A 14,391-nucleotide genomic window follows, 5' to 3' on the forward strand; every position below is an offset into this window, starting at 1 on the left:
AAGGAAGTTGAATAGAGTCTCTCCGTGTCAGCCTTGTTATTGCCGCGACCTGCATGCGCGCTTATCCCTAGGCCGGGGACAGGACAGGGTCCACCCCTCTTATCACAGGCCCAGTGGTTCACTGGATGAGCAAAGCAGATGACGAGAAACACTGATGAGATTTGCGTTCATGCTTGCCCATTCCCAGCTAGCTAGCCCTCGCCCCCATACCCTTCCTGTTGCTACAGTACTGGCTATGAGCTGCACAGACAGCCCCGCCTCTGAACCCAACCATTCAGATATTCTTCAATAATGAACTTCCAACTTGTTAGTGATGACTTCTTCATGGTTTTCCCTGCATCCTTGTTATTTCTCCAGCTAACGAGATCTAGATTCCCAGTGAACAAAAGCTGTGGCACATTTAGCTTCATTTACAACTGCCTTTTTCAGGTGCAACACAGATTTCTGCTCTTGGCACTGCCTCTTTGTCCAGTAGCCCAGGGGTCACAAGGACATGTCTAGGGGTAGCAGAGGGGGATCCATGGGTAGCAGATGCTACCCCTGACAACCCCCAAATGACGGCCATGGGGATTTGGTAATTTTAAGTTGACATAGGATCCACACATTTCTCACAGTGATGCCTCCTGGCAAGTAAACTTCCAAAGACATGTTCTTTTTAATTGTTCTTTTTAATTGTTCTTTTTTATGTTTGTAATTCATTTGTATAATTGTTCTATAATATGTTAAGCTGGTAAAACAGCTCAGTGAGTTAAGACACCCAATGCAAATGTGCGTTTCTAACCTGCAGGTCACTGTCATAAATCTTAATGAATGCAATGCATTGATATGCCGTATTAAGACCCCAAATAAATGAAAATAGATAATGGCCTAAAAACTGCAAAAGGCAGACCAACCTGTAGAAGGATACACAGTATTCCAACATCTTGGCATGTGTTTTAAAGAATGTACTTTTCTAACAGACAAGCATACTGTCTTAGCCTAGTGATCAACAGGGTACTCAAAACTCAAAAGGTGTGTTTCACTGTAATTTATTTGGTGAATAAAGGTTCCAAGGAGGTGAACAAAGGTTCCAAGGATTTTGGGTAGACTGAATACAGAGGTGTGAAATTTGTGGAAGAAAAACAAGAAAGAGCAATTTCAGGTAGCATAAAACATAAGACTTCATTACAATATGTGCTGCGTCATTCAGTGTGCTTCTGTTCATAGACTCTCACAGAATTGAAGGTACTTGTATTTTGCATTTCATATCTGGCAAATATTTATCAGACTCTCAATCATACATTATGGCCTGCTACATTTTAAAGCACTCTGAGCTGGGTGAAAATGTCAGAAGATCGGAACCATTACCTAGGAAGTGCAGGTAAGGCTGCCCAGTGCAACAGGCTCTCAATCATGTGGTGGGCGTGCCGAGAAAGAACACCGTCTTTACTGATGCAACAATAGATATACGCAGTCCTTGGTGTTTGCCCGGCTTCTACATCCTTTTGAGCCAATCAGCACAATGGCAGACCTTATAGTGAGGTTTTCAAAAACTTGTTGGGTCCACCACAGACTTCCAAACTGCAATAGAGTGATTGTGCCACAGCCTCCTCACAACTGTTCCAGCCAAGTGCATGGGATGGCACACCAGGGACTGAAGGGAGCATTTGGGGGTAACCTAAGCCCACCCTTCCTAGCTCTGCCACTGTCTCTTGTTCTTAATGTATTGATATTTAGCAATGTGAAGACTGATCAATGTTGAAATATTGTCGTTAATACTTTGAACTTGAATTTCATTTGTGGTAAACATTAAGAACAAGAAAGTCAATTGCCATTACTCTAGGTCTGTGTTTGTTCCTAATAAAATTGTTTTTGGTGCATGCTGTTTAACTGCAATTTTAATTAATAAATGTTATTACTTTTTGCTTCCCATGACAATGGCAGAAGAAGACAATCAGTTTGGATGGTTTTGTATAGAAGATGATGGCAATCAAATAAAACAAGAAAAGCACCCCCTCCTTCTTGGACACATGCCGGTCATGATGTCAAAGCATCAGGAATTTAAGGTAAATATCCCATTATAATATACTAGTGCAAAAGCATGTGTACATGGGCCAAAGTTGTGTTGGGTGGCGGTCTCCCGTTATTGTTTTTGTTAAATCTGTATTGGTGCGGCTTAATCAAATGAATCTCTGTTTATATGTTTTTTCAATGTATATATTTTCTTAGCGTATGCAACTTGAAGTATGCTGTTAATGTGCTATCCCTATCTTGGGCTTTTTCTGCAGCTAATTGTGTGTTATCATTTTTGAAATACACATTTTGCTTACCTGGAAGATACATTTGAAATCTTATTATCATATGTGTAAGGCAACAGCTCCCTCTAGCGGTGATAACAGGCAAAGCGGGCAGTCTCTACTGCGCAACTTGAAGTCTTATTGTTGTATGTGTAAGGCAACAACACCATCTAGCAGTGGTAACAGGCAAAGTGAGCGCATGTCGGCTTAGGACAAACATACGTCTGGCCTTTTATTATAAAGTATGATGTATATATATACAATTGAGAATGGATGGCCTGATGGCTAGAGATGATCATGGTTTTTCCTGCTATATCCTTGGTGGAGATTTTAACCTTAAAATTGACACTGGACCACCACCAGATTCATTTGACTCCACAGACGACACGGTTGACAAAATGCCACCACCTGACATTTTAGATCTCTGTTTGTGTGCAAATGGCTTAAAATTGTACCATTGGTTCATGGAGTGAGGAATGTACTTGCTCAATGGAAGACACAGCAAGGATATACCTTGGAATTGTACTTTCATTGGCCAAAATGGCAAAACGATCATAGATTTATTTTGTTTTGCTGTGAATAGATGGAAAAGTGTCACTGAATTCAGTCCTGTATTCGACGTGTTTAGTTATCAGTTTTATCACTGACCCTAGACATAGCGAAATGGTAAATATTCAGCACAGTTATAATGACACAGTATCCTCAAACAGGAGAATAAACTGTTGGGATTATAGCATTAGTAATTATTGCCAATGCACAATTATAGGCTCAAAGGCTGATGTATTAAACACCATTCTCAATCCGGATGCTTTTCCAAAGCTGTTTCAGCATGCTATCAGGAATAATTGTCCAAAATGATATGTAATTGTCATAAGTGTGAGGGTTCAGTAATGTGAGGCGGACAACTGCTTATGGTTTTCTCAACATTAAACATTTGAATATAGAAAAAGGTTTCAAATGAATCCTTGCTAAACCTACCCTATCATGGAATTCCCTACCTAGACTAAATGCTAAGGGAATAACTCCAAACATAAACAAACTGGTCCTCACACTAAACAACAAAACATTCAAAGTGCAACCGAAAAAACTCAAAGAATAAACAACAATTAACCAGTATTTCGGATGACTGTCACCTGTACTGGGTAAATCTCTTCCCCAGGATTGTCCAAAGTCAACTTCCCAAATGTACAAAAGGAAAAAGTAAAGTTTTGAACCAGTTCTTATAAGTTCCAAGTAAACCAAAAGTGTATCAAACAGACATCTGCTGGTAATAGCTCTTCAGCCTTCAGTTGAAAGAATCCCCTTCCACTTTCAGACCAGAAAATAGCACCAAAGGTAATCCTGGATATTCTCCTTCCAAGATTGTTTTGTCACAGTTAAAAGGATAGAATAACAATTCCTCCTTCTACAACTTTACAAATGTTCATACCCTCTGCAGTGTATTTGGTATAATTGTCAGGATGCTTATTGTCTGGTTGTTGCATTCTCTTGATAACCACCCTTCTATTACTAGTGCCGTGGGAACAGACTCTCTTGTTCCACAGTATGGGACTACTTCAATCAACTTCAGCTTAATATCCTCTGACAGTGTTATACACAACCACAGTTCTGCTATTTCTCATTCATCTTGCACTGTTCTTTCCTACACTCCAAGGAAAGGGCAGCCTCCTAGCCTCTTGTGTCTGCCTTACTACCACAAGTATACCCTGCCTCTGAAACAAGACTGACCTTCTTTCAAATTCAACAGTCTCAGCATTACAGATTATTTGTTCAGTCTATTTTACAAGCACCCAGCTCCTTTGCTGAGCTTTAGTCACACCTTTATGGCTCCAGCAGTTACCTTGAAGCTGTATTGCCATGCTTACAACTTCACGCAACAACATCAAACTTGCATCAGAGGACATTCGACCTGTAACAACTTCGTACATTAGGTGGATAGATCTGAACTGACTTGCTTCACTATAGAAAGGGTTTGCCTCTTGGCTTGGGGTAATGCTCGTTCTTCTTTATTACAACAACTTCTGGGTTTAAAGAATATTTGTTTTTAACGTTACAAGAGTGAATAGGATGGGTAAATCCCAATTTTTATTTATCAAAGATGGGTTAGATTTGTATAGGGAGACAAAGCAGAAAAAATAGAACAACAAATCAACTACCCCTATCTCAATCTGCTGTAGACAAGGTGGGCCTTTACAAAAGGAAATTGGTTTCTTACTCCCAAACATCTCTCTTACAGCCAAATTCAACAATAATCTTTTAAGCACAATTTTTATTCAAAACATTACATATTACTAAAAACATTAATCAAAATTCAAAACACACAATGGCACTTTCCACAAGGCACATATACGTAAAAAAATGACTTCAGTGTGGTATTGTATCCAGAGGTGGGGTTAGTAAGTGATATATATTAGCAAAAAAGGAGGAAAAAGCTAATCGCACTCCCGCAGGCATAGAGAAACAAGTGCCAGGTTCAGTAGGGGGTCAGAAGAAACACTGCATACACAGTGAAACAATTACTGATGTCTTTAATGTTAATACAGAATATTAAAAAAAAACAAATGCATCGTGCAAAAAACAAATGCACGACACAAAGCAGCACATAGAGGACAAGACAGCAGGACGCCTAAGTGAAGCGGCCTGCAAACAACGCGTTTCGCGCTATACTGAGCGCTTGATCACGTGAGGGGGAGAGGGTTGGGCAGTGATAAATACACCACTAGCAACAGTCCCTTAACTATGTCAATGGCAAAAGCTGCTACCAACACATGAGGGAACAGGGGCGGCCATGTTGGAGAGGAGTGTGTAAACATGCTGAAACAGAAAAATGAAAGCACAGTGCTTAAGCAAAACCTCTGTCAATGATCAGTGGATGCAAAGTGAAACTGACCAAGGTGTAAACCATAGTGTGAAACACAATAGTCTCCATATAAGGAAAACACCCTTATACATATATCAATATCTAGATGCAGACCTTGCTAAACATCAATGCACAGTGCATTAAATAGCAGTATGATGACCACATAGCATAAATGATGTAATAAACCACACTCAAAATAAATGAACCAACATTGGAAATCACCCCATGTAAATGCACAATCAGCCTCATGAACAAATTGTCATTCCCAACACTTAAGTAGAAAATACAATACAATAGCAATAAAACGTGTCAACCAAGATTAGATGTAAAATCAGGTTAAAAACAGTAGGACTAGACCTAAAAGTTAAAAAATGTCAGCATGGTAATACAGCCAGCAAGATAATTTGTGCAAACAGCAAAAATAGCAGCTAGATCGTCAGAAGTCAGTTGTACAGTGCAAATAAACAGATAGAGCAGCAAGGCAACAATGTGCCTAACCAACCTCAAAATTAGAGGATGTTATAAAGTGCAAGTGCATCAACATGATAGACTGTGCAAAAATTGCAAAAAATAGCAGCTAGTTCATCAAAGTGCAAGTGCAAAGGCAGTAATAGCAAACCATGATGAAAGAGTACACAAAGCCGAAGGCTAAAACACAGCATGACAAATCCAGAGCACGCAGTCGGCTAGACCAATAGATTCAAAGCATTGAGGAACAATAAAACAATGTCAAAGAGTGAAGGGAACAACACAAATATATAGAACAAGAAGCTGCATGTAAGCCACCAAAATAAACAAGACATAATTAAGAAACGCTCCCCTATTGCAAAATAATCAGCTAAAACAGGCAGGTAATAAAAGAAAAGGGAACAATAATAGTAAGTGTGAAAACAAAATTGAATCAATAAATACCTGCACAAAACCAACAAAGGTGAGGCAGGAATACCAAAATGAGAAAGTGTCCTACTGGAAAAACAAGATAACCCCAACAAAGGAAAACAGGACATAAATGGCAGGAAAAACAATAAATACACTTGGGCACAAAATTAGGTACCCAAGAAAGTATGTAGCTCCTCGTCTACATTATGACCCCTGGGGAATTTAGTGTCAAGATCCAAAATAAATCTGGTTTCAACTTGTCTCAGCCTCAGAATACGATCACCACCCCCACCCCTCGGATGAGGGGGTACATGTGCCACAGCAAAAAATGTTAGCATTTTCACATCATTGTTATGTTCAGATTTAAAATGTTTAGCCATAGGATATGTCGGATCAGAATTCTTAATGGCTCTCAGATGTTGCAGAATTCTGAGTTTCAGTTTACAGGTAGTACTATATAAATATATATGTTATAAAAATGCCTATGACGGATTCCTTATTTGCATGTAAATTCGTATAATTTCTTGTCAGATTATACTGTCTAATTGTAACTGTTATTATAACAGGGGAATGATCACTGAGTCCCCTCTAATGGGATTGTTGTTCTTAATCCCCTTAATCCCCTAGAATTTACAAATCTGGCGGATTAAGAACAGTTACAATTAGAAAGTAAGCATTCAAACTTCAATTGGAGACACGCGAACATTCTGGCAATAGCAACAGTTCAACAGTGGAAAATGAGGTACTTTCTTCTTGCGCAAGCACTACGACTTTCACTAGAAGTGTGCATGAAACAATTGCATTGTTAGTAATGCTTTCACAACGGCAAACAGTCTATACTCGTGTCTACTCTTACACAAGTAACTTTTAAGCTGATTACTGTTACCAGGAAAGTTTTCAAAGTGAACCTGAATGCCGAGCCTCACTCATCGGCTCCAGGAACACTGCGGTTGCGGGCTGCTTCACCTTTCCAAATATTTCCACTTCTACTTCGGCCTTGGGTACACTTGGGACCCACACCCTTCTGCAGCACAGGTGTCTCAGGTCTGGCCCCGCCAACTGAAAGTCTTTCTTGCTCCTTTGTCCCTTGGCTTGCTTCCTGCTACCGGCTTCGGGCTTCAACCCGGTCACGGCTCTGTAGCAATTACAGCCACTAGGTGCACCTGAGAAAACCTCAACGCTCAGCATGTCTTTCTCAGTGCAGCCATGGCAAAGCAGGGTTTGTGAACACAGGACCCTCTCAGAACTTGCAGGTGAAATCCGCTGTTTCCATGCTCTGGCATCCTTCCAGTGGTCACACTTCCTTGTAAATTGCCAGCCTCGTGCTCTTCTACTTCTGCTACTACTATTACTGCCAGCCTTCCAGATCCTGCTCTAACTGCTTCTTGCTTCTCTCTCCTGCTGCATTCTTTTATACATCATATACATCATAGGTGAGGCAACTGGTTTCAATTGCCTGACTCTTGTAAAGGCTGTTAGGCCTAATTGCTGTCTTCTACATTTACATGCTTCTTCTGTCCTCTTCTTCATCTCAGTACCTAGAATTATGGGACATGTAGTTCACTTTCTCCATATTAGGATTTTCTATTAATAGTGTTTGACAAAAAGCCATAAAAAGGGAGAGATTATGGGGAAAGTTAAAAAGGGTTCCTCCCAGTCTTCCTGGTCTGGCCTCCCACCCCCATTTGATCCTCCCGCCGTAAACCACCCCCAGGATCGGGATCAGAAAGCGCCTGCCTTTCGTTGGCCACATGAGGAGGGTGCTAGACCAGGTTTCTGGCAATCCCGAAATGGATGTCTCTTTTGAAGTTTGGTTGGTTTAATGATACATGTAAATTTGCGAAAAGTAACCTCTCGGCCGTGCTAAAATCTGAGATACATGAGAAGGTTAACATAGTGAAAACTAGTGCTTGCCTGGTGCTATACCAGCAAAAATGTATCACACTCGGGAGGCATTTTGGGCCCCGATTTTCGTCATTGAGCAGTAGTCCCATCGTAGTCCCAAGTTTTAAAAGGGAAACAGAGAATCGCCTGCTCTATATCGAGCTATCTCCCTCCTCGATTCACAATTAAAAATCTTGATATGAGAGGTTCTGACACATTTACAAGAATACGTTGATAGAGGGAACATTTTAGTCGATACTGTGAGGTGGTAGAAGTAGGAGTCAGACACAATGGTGGCATGTCGATTGGCAAATACTTTTGCTGGTAACAAACAAATAGTTGTTTGGGGGAGAAATCCTAACTGACTGTACCTCTAAGAGGAGTTTCCCTGCATCAATTAAACTAGCTAATGAAACTGTCGGTGTCCAAATCCTAACCTATCCCTCAAAAGCTAAACCTATCATAAAGTGCAAAGGGAAAATGTCTCTTGGCTGTCTGCTTGTAGCCCAACCTTATAGTTCCAAAGCAAAAAGATCCAAAAAGGTGAAGAAAAGCTAACACAAATTACACAGGACTCATGGGATTGATTCCCTTTCCCAAGAGTCTTTCCACCTTTATCCAAATAGACTCTGTATCCTCAATAAACAGTTAGGGTCTTTGTCTTGACTCCTTAGGCCTGACTCGCAGGCCACTGCAACAAGGAAGGATAGCCTGGATACTTTTCCAAGCTGTCTTTGGGTTCCCCAGACCCTTGTCTCGTACCACCTCTTTGGCTTACTCTCCTTCCAAGTGGGATACTCAACGGTCTCCTTCTCACTGTCTTCGTTCTCTGTCTCCACTTCCATGCTCAGCCTTGGTTTACTCTCCTTCCATGGTCTCTGATTGTACCTGATATAGACAAGCTTTGCAGTCCTTGCTGCTGTACTTTGCGGTGCATCACCCAGTATGGGTTGCAGACCCCCTTCACTTGAATGGTCTCAAAGTTATTTTCCTCTGACTTTTCGTTACCCCACAGCCTTGGTTTACTCTCCTGCCAAAGTCTGTGGGTGTTACTGGTATAAGCGAAGTTTGTATAGCTCTTTGTTATGGTTAGGGGCATACCATCCTTGTACTTGCTTGTTCTTATAGTTCTCTTTATCTAGTTTCTCTGTACCCCACAACCTTAGTTTACTCCCCTGCCAAAGTCTATGAGCATCATTGACACATAACAGGTTTGTCTCTCTTCTTAACTCTGTTTGTGATGAGTCTTCCCTGTATGGGTCGCAGACCCTTCACTTGGTATCTCTCCCCCATTGGGTATTTCTTCTGGGTTTTGGTTTGGGCTTCACTTGCTCTCTGGGTCTCGCAAACCCTATGACTAGCCACCCATGTACCTGTGGGCTCTTGGCTGTCACCCTCTGGTTGTTCGCACTTCTTCCAGGAGCTTTGATTGCTCTGTGTCTCAGTGGGGCCTTTCCCGGTCCTCTGCATGTTTCTTCTGCAATTCGGTGGCTTCTCTGGTTCACCTGAGATTTCCCCGGTTCTCTGCATGTCTCTCCTGCATTTCGGTGGCTTATATCTGGCGCTTCCGTGAGCTCGATTACCGGCAGTCCTCCCCGGTTCTGTCTGCTCCACTGCTTGCACGTACCTGGCCAATGCTTGGCAGCCCATGCCCTGCCAACAACAAAGACATCACTCTTCTCTTCCCTCTCTGCCTTTGAATGGCAGCTGACCAATGTCATCGCTTGAAAAACTATCGCGTGAGTACATTCTGGTCAGTGATCCCTGTTACTCGTAGCCTCTTCGTCTCAGTGGTTCTAACTTGGGACGTATTGCAGAAATCATAGAGATATTTGAAATGGGGAATTTAAGGGGTTTTGAGAGAAGGTGGGATGGTCAGATGGATACTGTGTTCTCCCAAGATCATCACTATTCCCAATGGGTTCCTCCCGCATGATATCCTCTCCCTGAGCACCACCCCCAGGGGGACTATTGCGGTAGCAGCCTTACCTCCCTGACCTCATGGAAAGGGGATCCCTCCTCTAAAGCCTTCACGACACCTTGGGATTCATCACAATACCCAGCTTAGATTCAGGGAAAGTGTGGTCAGGAATGAATCGGTATTGAATTTATATTTAATTATTTCTAACACCCTATACCTAACGAAGGCAATAATTTATATGACATTCAGAGACCAGAGCACTGCCTTTGACAAAGTGAATTGAGGAAAGCTGTGACAGTGTCTCAGGAACATGAATTGTCCAGATGATCTGGTTCACGTTCTATCCAGTACTCACACAGTCAATATTGCATGTGTTCGCTCTGGGGCGGATGGGTATTCTAGCCCTTGGTTTAACATAGAGACGGGTATAATACAGGGGTGCATGCTTGCATGAATACTGTTCTCCCTATATATAAACGATCTTACTGTCGTTTAACCAGATGCAACTCAGACATTCCCCGTCTTGGTTTTGACCATATTTCTTTCCTTGCACACACTGATGACACTGTTCTGTTTGCTAGGAACCCTGTTTCTCTGTAAATACATATTGAACACTTAGAAAACTGGCTTGGACGTAACTGTTAATATGTACAAATCTGCTGCATTCATTTGTAAGCCACCTGGGAACTGAAAAAATGGCAAGTTACCACGCTTCTGGATAGACTGAAAATCCCTCTCGATTGTGGATTAATAAGATTACCCGAGTAGGTCTATTAATTCCAGACTCAGCCTTAAATTGCACATGGAGAAACAGGCTCTTAGGATGTCTCTTGATATGGGGGGTGTAGTGAGGTTTACAAAATCATACAACGCACAACCTATATTGATGATTTGTGAGTATAAGACGAAAACGAAGGCAATGGCCTTATACAGAGGAGGCATCTGTGGATTTAGTAATGCCTTGACCCTATGTACACAAGAATATTCCTTCTTAAAAAGATTTTGGGTCTTCCTCCCTCCTCTGTACATAAAAAATTGGAAAACGCCTTCCTGGACGATGACCTAAAGCAGGAACCAGTAAACCTCTGGTCGAGAGTAGGGGCAAATGAGGCTGTTTTAACTAAGTTGACATTGAACCACATATTGGCCTCCAAAAAAAACACCTTGTTGATCCCATGGTTGACTTACGTAAAACAAAGTTTGCATTGTGCGAATTGTAGTCCCTACTTTGTTACCACCGTAGGAATTTATGAGTATGTTTATCAGTTATATTGAGTTTGACTCACAGAACAAACTTGGAAAGAGAACGGCATGAACTTATGCAGCCGGCTAATAAGTTCTACACAATCCTGTTGACAAGCCAGATTCTGGGATATCTGTCATGGCCTAAAAAAAAAGATACGGTTCTAATAATAATAGCTCATTGCATTGCTCTTTAGCTGAACTGAGGCACAGTGAAATGGACACTGTCAAGCCCTTTGATCATAGTAGCACAGTTGGGATGATCAGGATCATGGTGGACCCCAATTCTCAGTCTCTTGAGAGCCAAAGGGTTGATAGGAATCATATGAAAATCATTGGTGGAGATTGACAATGCTCATGGTATCCTAGGCAAAAACCTTGCAGCCCCAAGAAGTCAACTTCTTCCTCTTCCTGTCTGGGGTAAAAGGAAGGGAAGGTAGCAGCCTCTGACTGAAGGACTAGGCTCCCAGGCATGCAGTGCATAGATGAAAACCCTGGATCAGAAGGAGCTGATCTGATCATGACCCACTAAAGGAACTGAGTTGAGCTTCGGCCTTGCAGCCATACCATGGCCTGCCACAGCTAGGTTAAAGGGAAGCAGGATCTCTCTTGAGGTCCCGCCCGCAAACGTTCAGTAAGGGAACACTGGTCTGCAGGTCCTGTGTTTGCAGCCTGCGCTGTAGACTGTAGCACCTCGGCCACTGTCCTCCCTTAAGGCTTCAGGAGAGGTGTCCGGTCCACTGGCATTAAGGCAGATGCTGAATCGGGTAAGTCTATATCCTGGTTGTAGAACTCCTACGGGAAAGTCCTGCCCTTCACTTTGCCTTTCTTGTTCAGTGTTTCAAAACCATAAGGTATGGGGTCCCCTTCTTGGTAGGAAATCTGATACATGTGTAAGAAATAGTTCACTCCCAGATGCTGGAGCATTATCCAGCAATGCGCTGGGCTGCTTAGCGCCACTGATGCCGAAGTCGGCACTGAAGATTCCATATGTGAAAGTTTGAGCTGAGCAGCATGGAAACATAGCAGTCTCTGGCAGAGAGGTGTGAGAAACCAGAAGGGGTCTCACCCACTAGTCCCCTGGGATCTGTTATCCAGGTGGCCAGGACACGGCCATCGCTTTTGGATCCAGTTCCTGGGGGTGGAACAGTGCGGGAGGATCACCTGGGTGAGGGGTTGTCGGAGAGTAGGCCACTGGATGGTGAGATGTGGTATCCCCTTCCCTATAACACCTTTACCCCATCCTACCAGGTAGGATATTTAGGAACTCAATCCCCCAACCTCTTTTACAACATGAACACTTTCTCATGGACAGCCTTCTATGAGAGAAAACAGACTAACACACGAGCAATATACCTGACGTGTTCCAATACAATGATTAGGCGAAGTCAGGTAATTACTGACCATCACACACAACTCACTTCCATTAAGCCCACACGGATAAAAAGCGGACAGCGAGAGCTTACTCTGAGTGAGGAAAAGCCACAAGGAGACAGCAGTTTCGAGATGGCAGCTGGACAAGAGAAGAAAGACAGAAAAACAGAAGGGGATGGCAAGGAGGGAAGTTGCCCTGACCTTTTCGACAAGGAATGGTTACTTTCCAGAAACCTCCAGAATAGAAAGCATAAGACCAGGAAACCAGGCTGAAGAATCCTGCCTTGTGTGTCGGAGATACGCGGGACCTTCCCACTCAATAATCAAGGCGGGGAGAAGCAGCAGCTTCCGTGGTACCCGATCTTGACTCCAAGGAGAAAGCAGTGTCAGTGAAATCAACACAGCCAATGAGTTGTGGAGACTGATACAAGACCGGTCTGTGTTGTAGCCAAGGCTGCAAGCAGCACCATTGTATGGCAAGTGCTGGAATGAAAATTGTTAAAACGTGTGCGATAAAGAGACGCAAGTATAGTTGAACGGCTGATGAGTGATTGAAATTTAAAAGCAAGATACAATACCTTTTGACAGAGTGGTCCGACACCGGGTGGGTGCTCAATGGAAGGTCTCTGTGAGGTATCCAGCTGAGAAGTGGCAAAAGTGAAAATGAGAAAAAGGTAATATCAAGAACAAAACAAGTAATTGTGAATGGAAGTGGTCTGCGATGAGTGGAGCAAAATCCTGCGCACATTCGAAAGTCTTCAATTTTTATGAAGTAGAGAACGTTTGGAAAAGTAGATACATTTGGTGCGAGGCCCGCAGAGGGAACCCAGTTGAAGGTTTTGTGTTAAAGTGGGTCTGAGCCCGATGGAGGGGGACCCGAGGCGAACAGAAAATCACTTGAGATGTTGTGCATGTGAAATCCTAAAACGGAAAGGAACTTTAATGTTTGTCGTATTTCATCAGGCCCTCTGAAATAAGAGACTTTGAATGACAAAGAGACTTTGGCAGAGATGTCCCTGATGTTGAGGTTTTGAGCTGCATCCTTGTGCTAGAGAAGCCAGAGAGTGTGCTAAGCTTGAGTGGGCTGCCTTGTTCCGTGCTGAAAACGTGGGGAAGAGAAACCAACAGCTTGAATATCCTGACATATCATTTCTTGAACACTATTGTTTTGCATAACATTGTTTCCCACACTATTTGTATTTAGTGACGGCTGCTGGAAAAAGCTTCGTTTTGTTTCCTAAAACGTTCTACTGCCTGCACAGCATTGCGAGCTATACATAGCTCTTGCTGGAGAAATTTGCATTCTTTGCCGCTTCCTGGAGGAGGCGGAGCCAGCCCGCAGCACGTGACGGATCACGTGACTTCACAGGACCATTTCAGGAGCCGTGAGTTGCTCGAGCAGGGTGACTGCTGCTGGAAAAAGCTTCGTTTTGTTTCCTAAAACGTTCTACTGCCTGCACAGCATTGCGAGCTATACATAGCTCTTGCTGGAGAAATTTGCATTCTTTGCCGCTTCCTGGAGGAGGCGGAGCCAGCCCGCAGCACGTGACGGATCACGTGACTTCACAGGACCATTTCAGGAGCCGTGAGTTACCCTCGCGGCGATAAGCCCGGCAGCGAAAAGGGCGCTGCATTTCTGTTAGGCTGTTGGGCGGTTGAAGGGTGAATCGACAAAGATAAAACCATCACGCTTCTCTGCTTCGGTCGGTAGTGCAAGAGTGTGGTGAGTACCTAGTTGTCAGTGCTCTACATCGCATAGAAGCCACTTGTGGCTATTATATCTGTTCCTGATTGCTTGTGCATTGTAAAAATGAAACGAGGCTTCAACTCTTTAAAAACAGGAATGCCTCCTGCTACTGCTGCTCTTTTTACGAATAGCATTCATGCCGTGCCAAACGTGGCTGCGGAAACTCTGAGCAAAACGAGATTGAGTTCAACTCCTCGTGTGAGGACTC

General features: G+C 43.0%; 1 protein-coding gene across 2 annotated transcripts in view; it reads left to right on the forward strand.

The window, feature by feature from the left end:
• ARHGEF10 (Rho guanine nucleotide exchange factor 10) overlaps positions 1-14,391 on the forward strand; it is a 1,326,864-nt gene that overhangs the window by 790,834 nt on the left and 521,639 nt on the right. For both annotated transcript variants that reach the window (XM_069606090.1, XM_069606091.1), the window contains exon 22: positions 1,924-2,045. In XM_069606090.1, the coding sequence (XP_069462191.1) occupies positions 1,924-2,045 (122 nt within the window). The remainder of the gene's footprint in view (positions 1-1,923; positions 2,046-14,391) is intronic.

Source organism: Ambystoma mexicanum, chromosome 4p (assembly GCF_040938575.1).
Source record: "Ambystoma mexicanum isolate Mex_15411 chromosome 4p, UKY_AmexF1_1, whole genome shotgun sequence".
NCBI lineage: Eukaryota > Metazoa > Chordata > Amphibia > Caudata > Ambystomatidae > Ambystoma > Ambystoma mexicanum.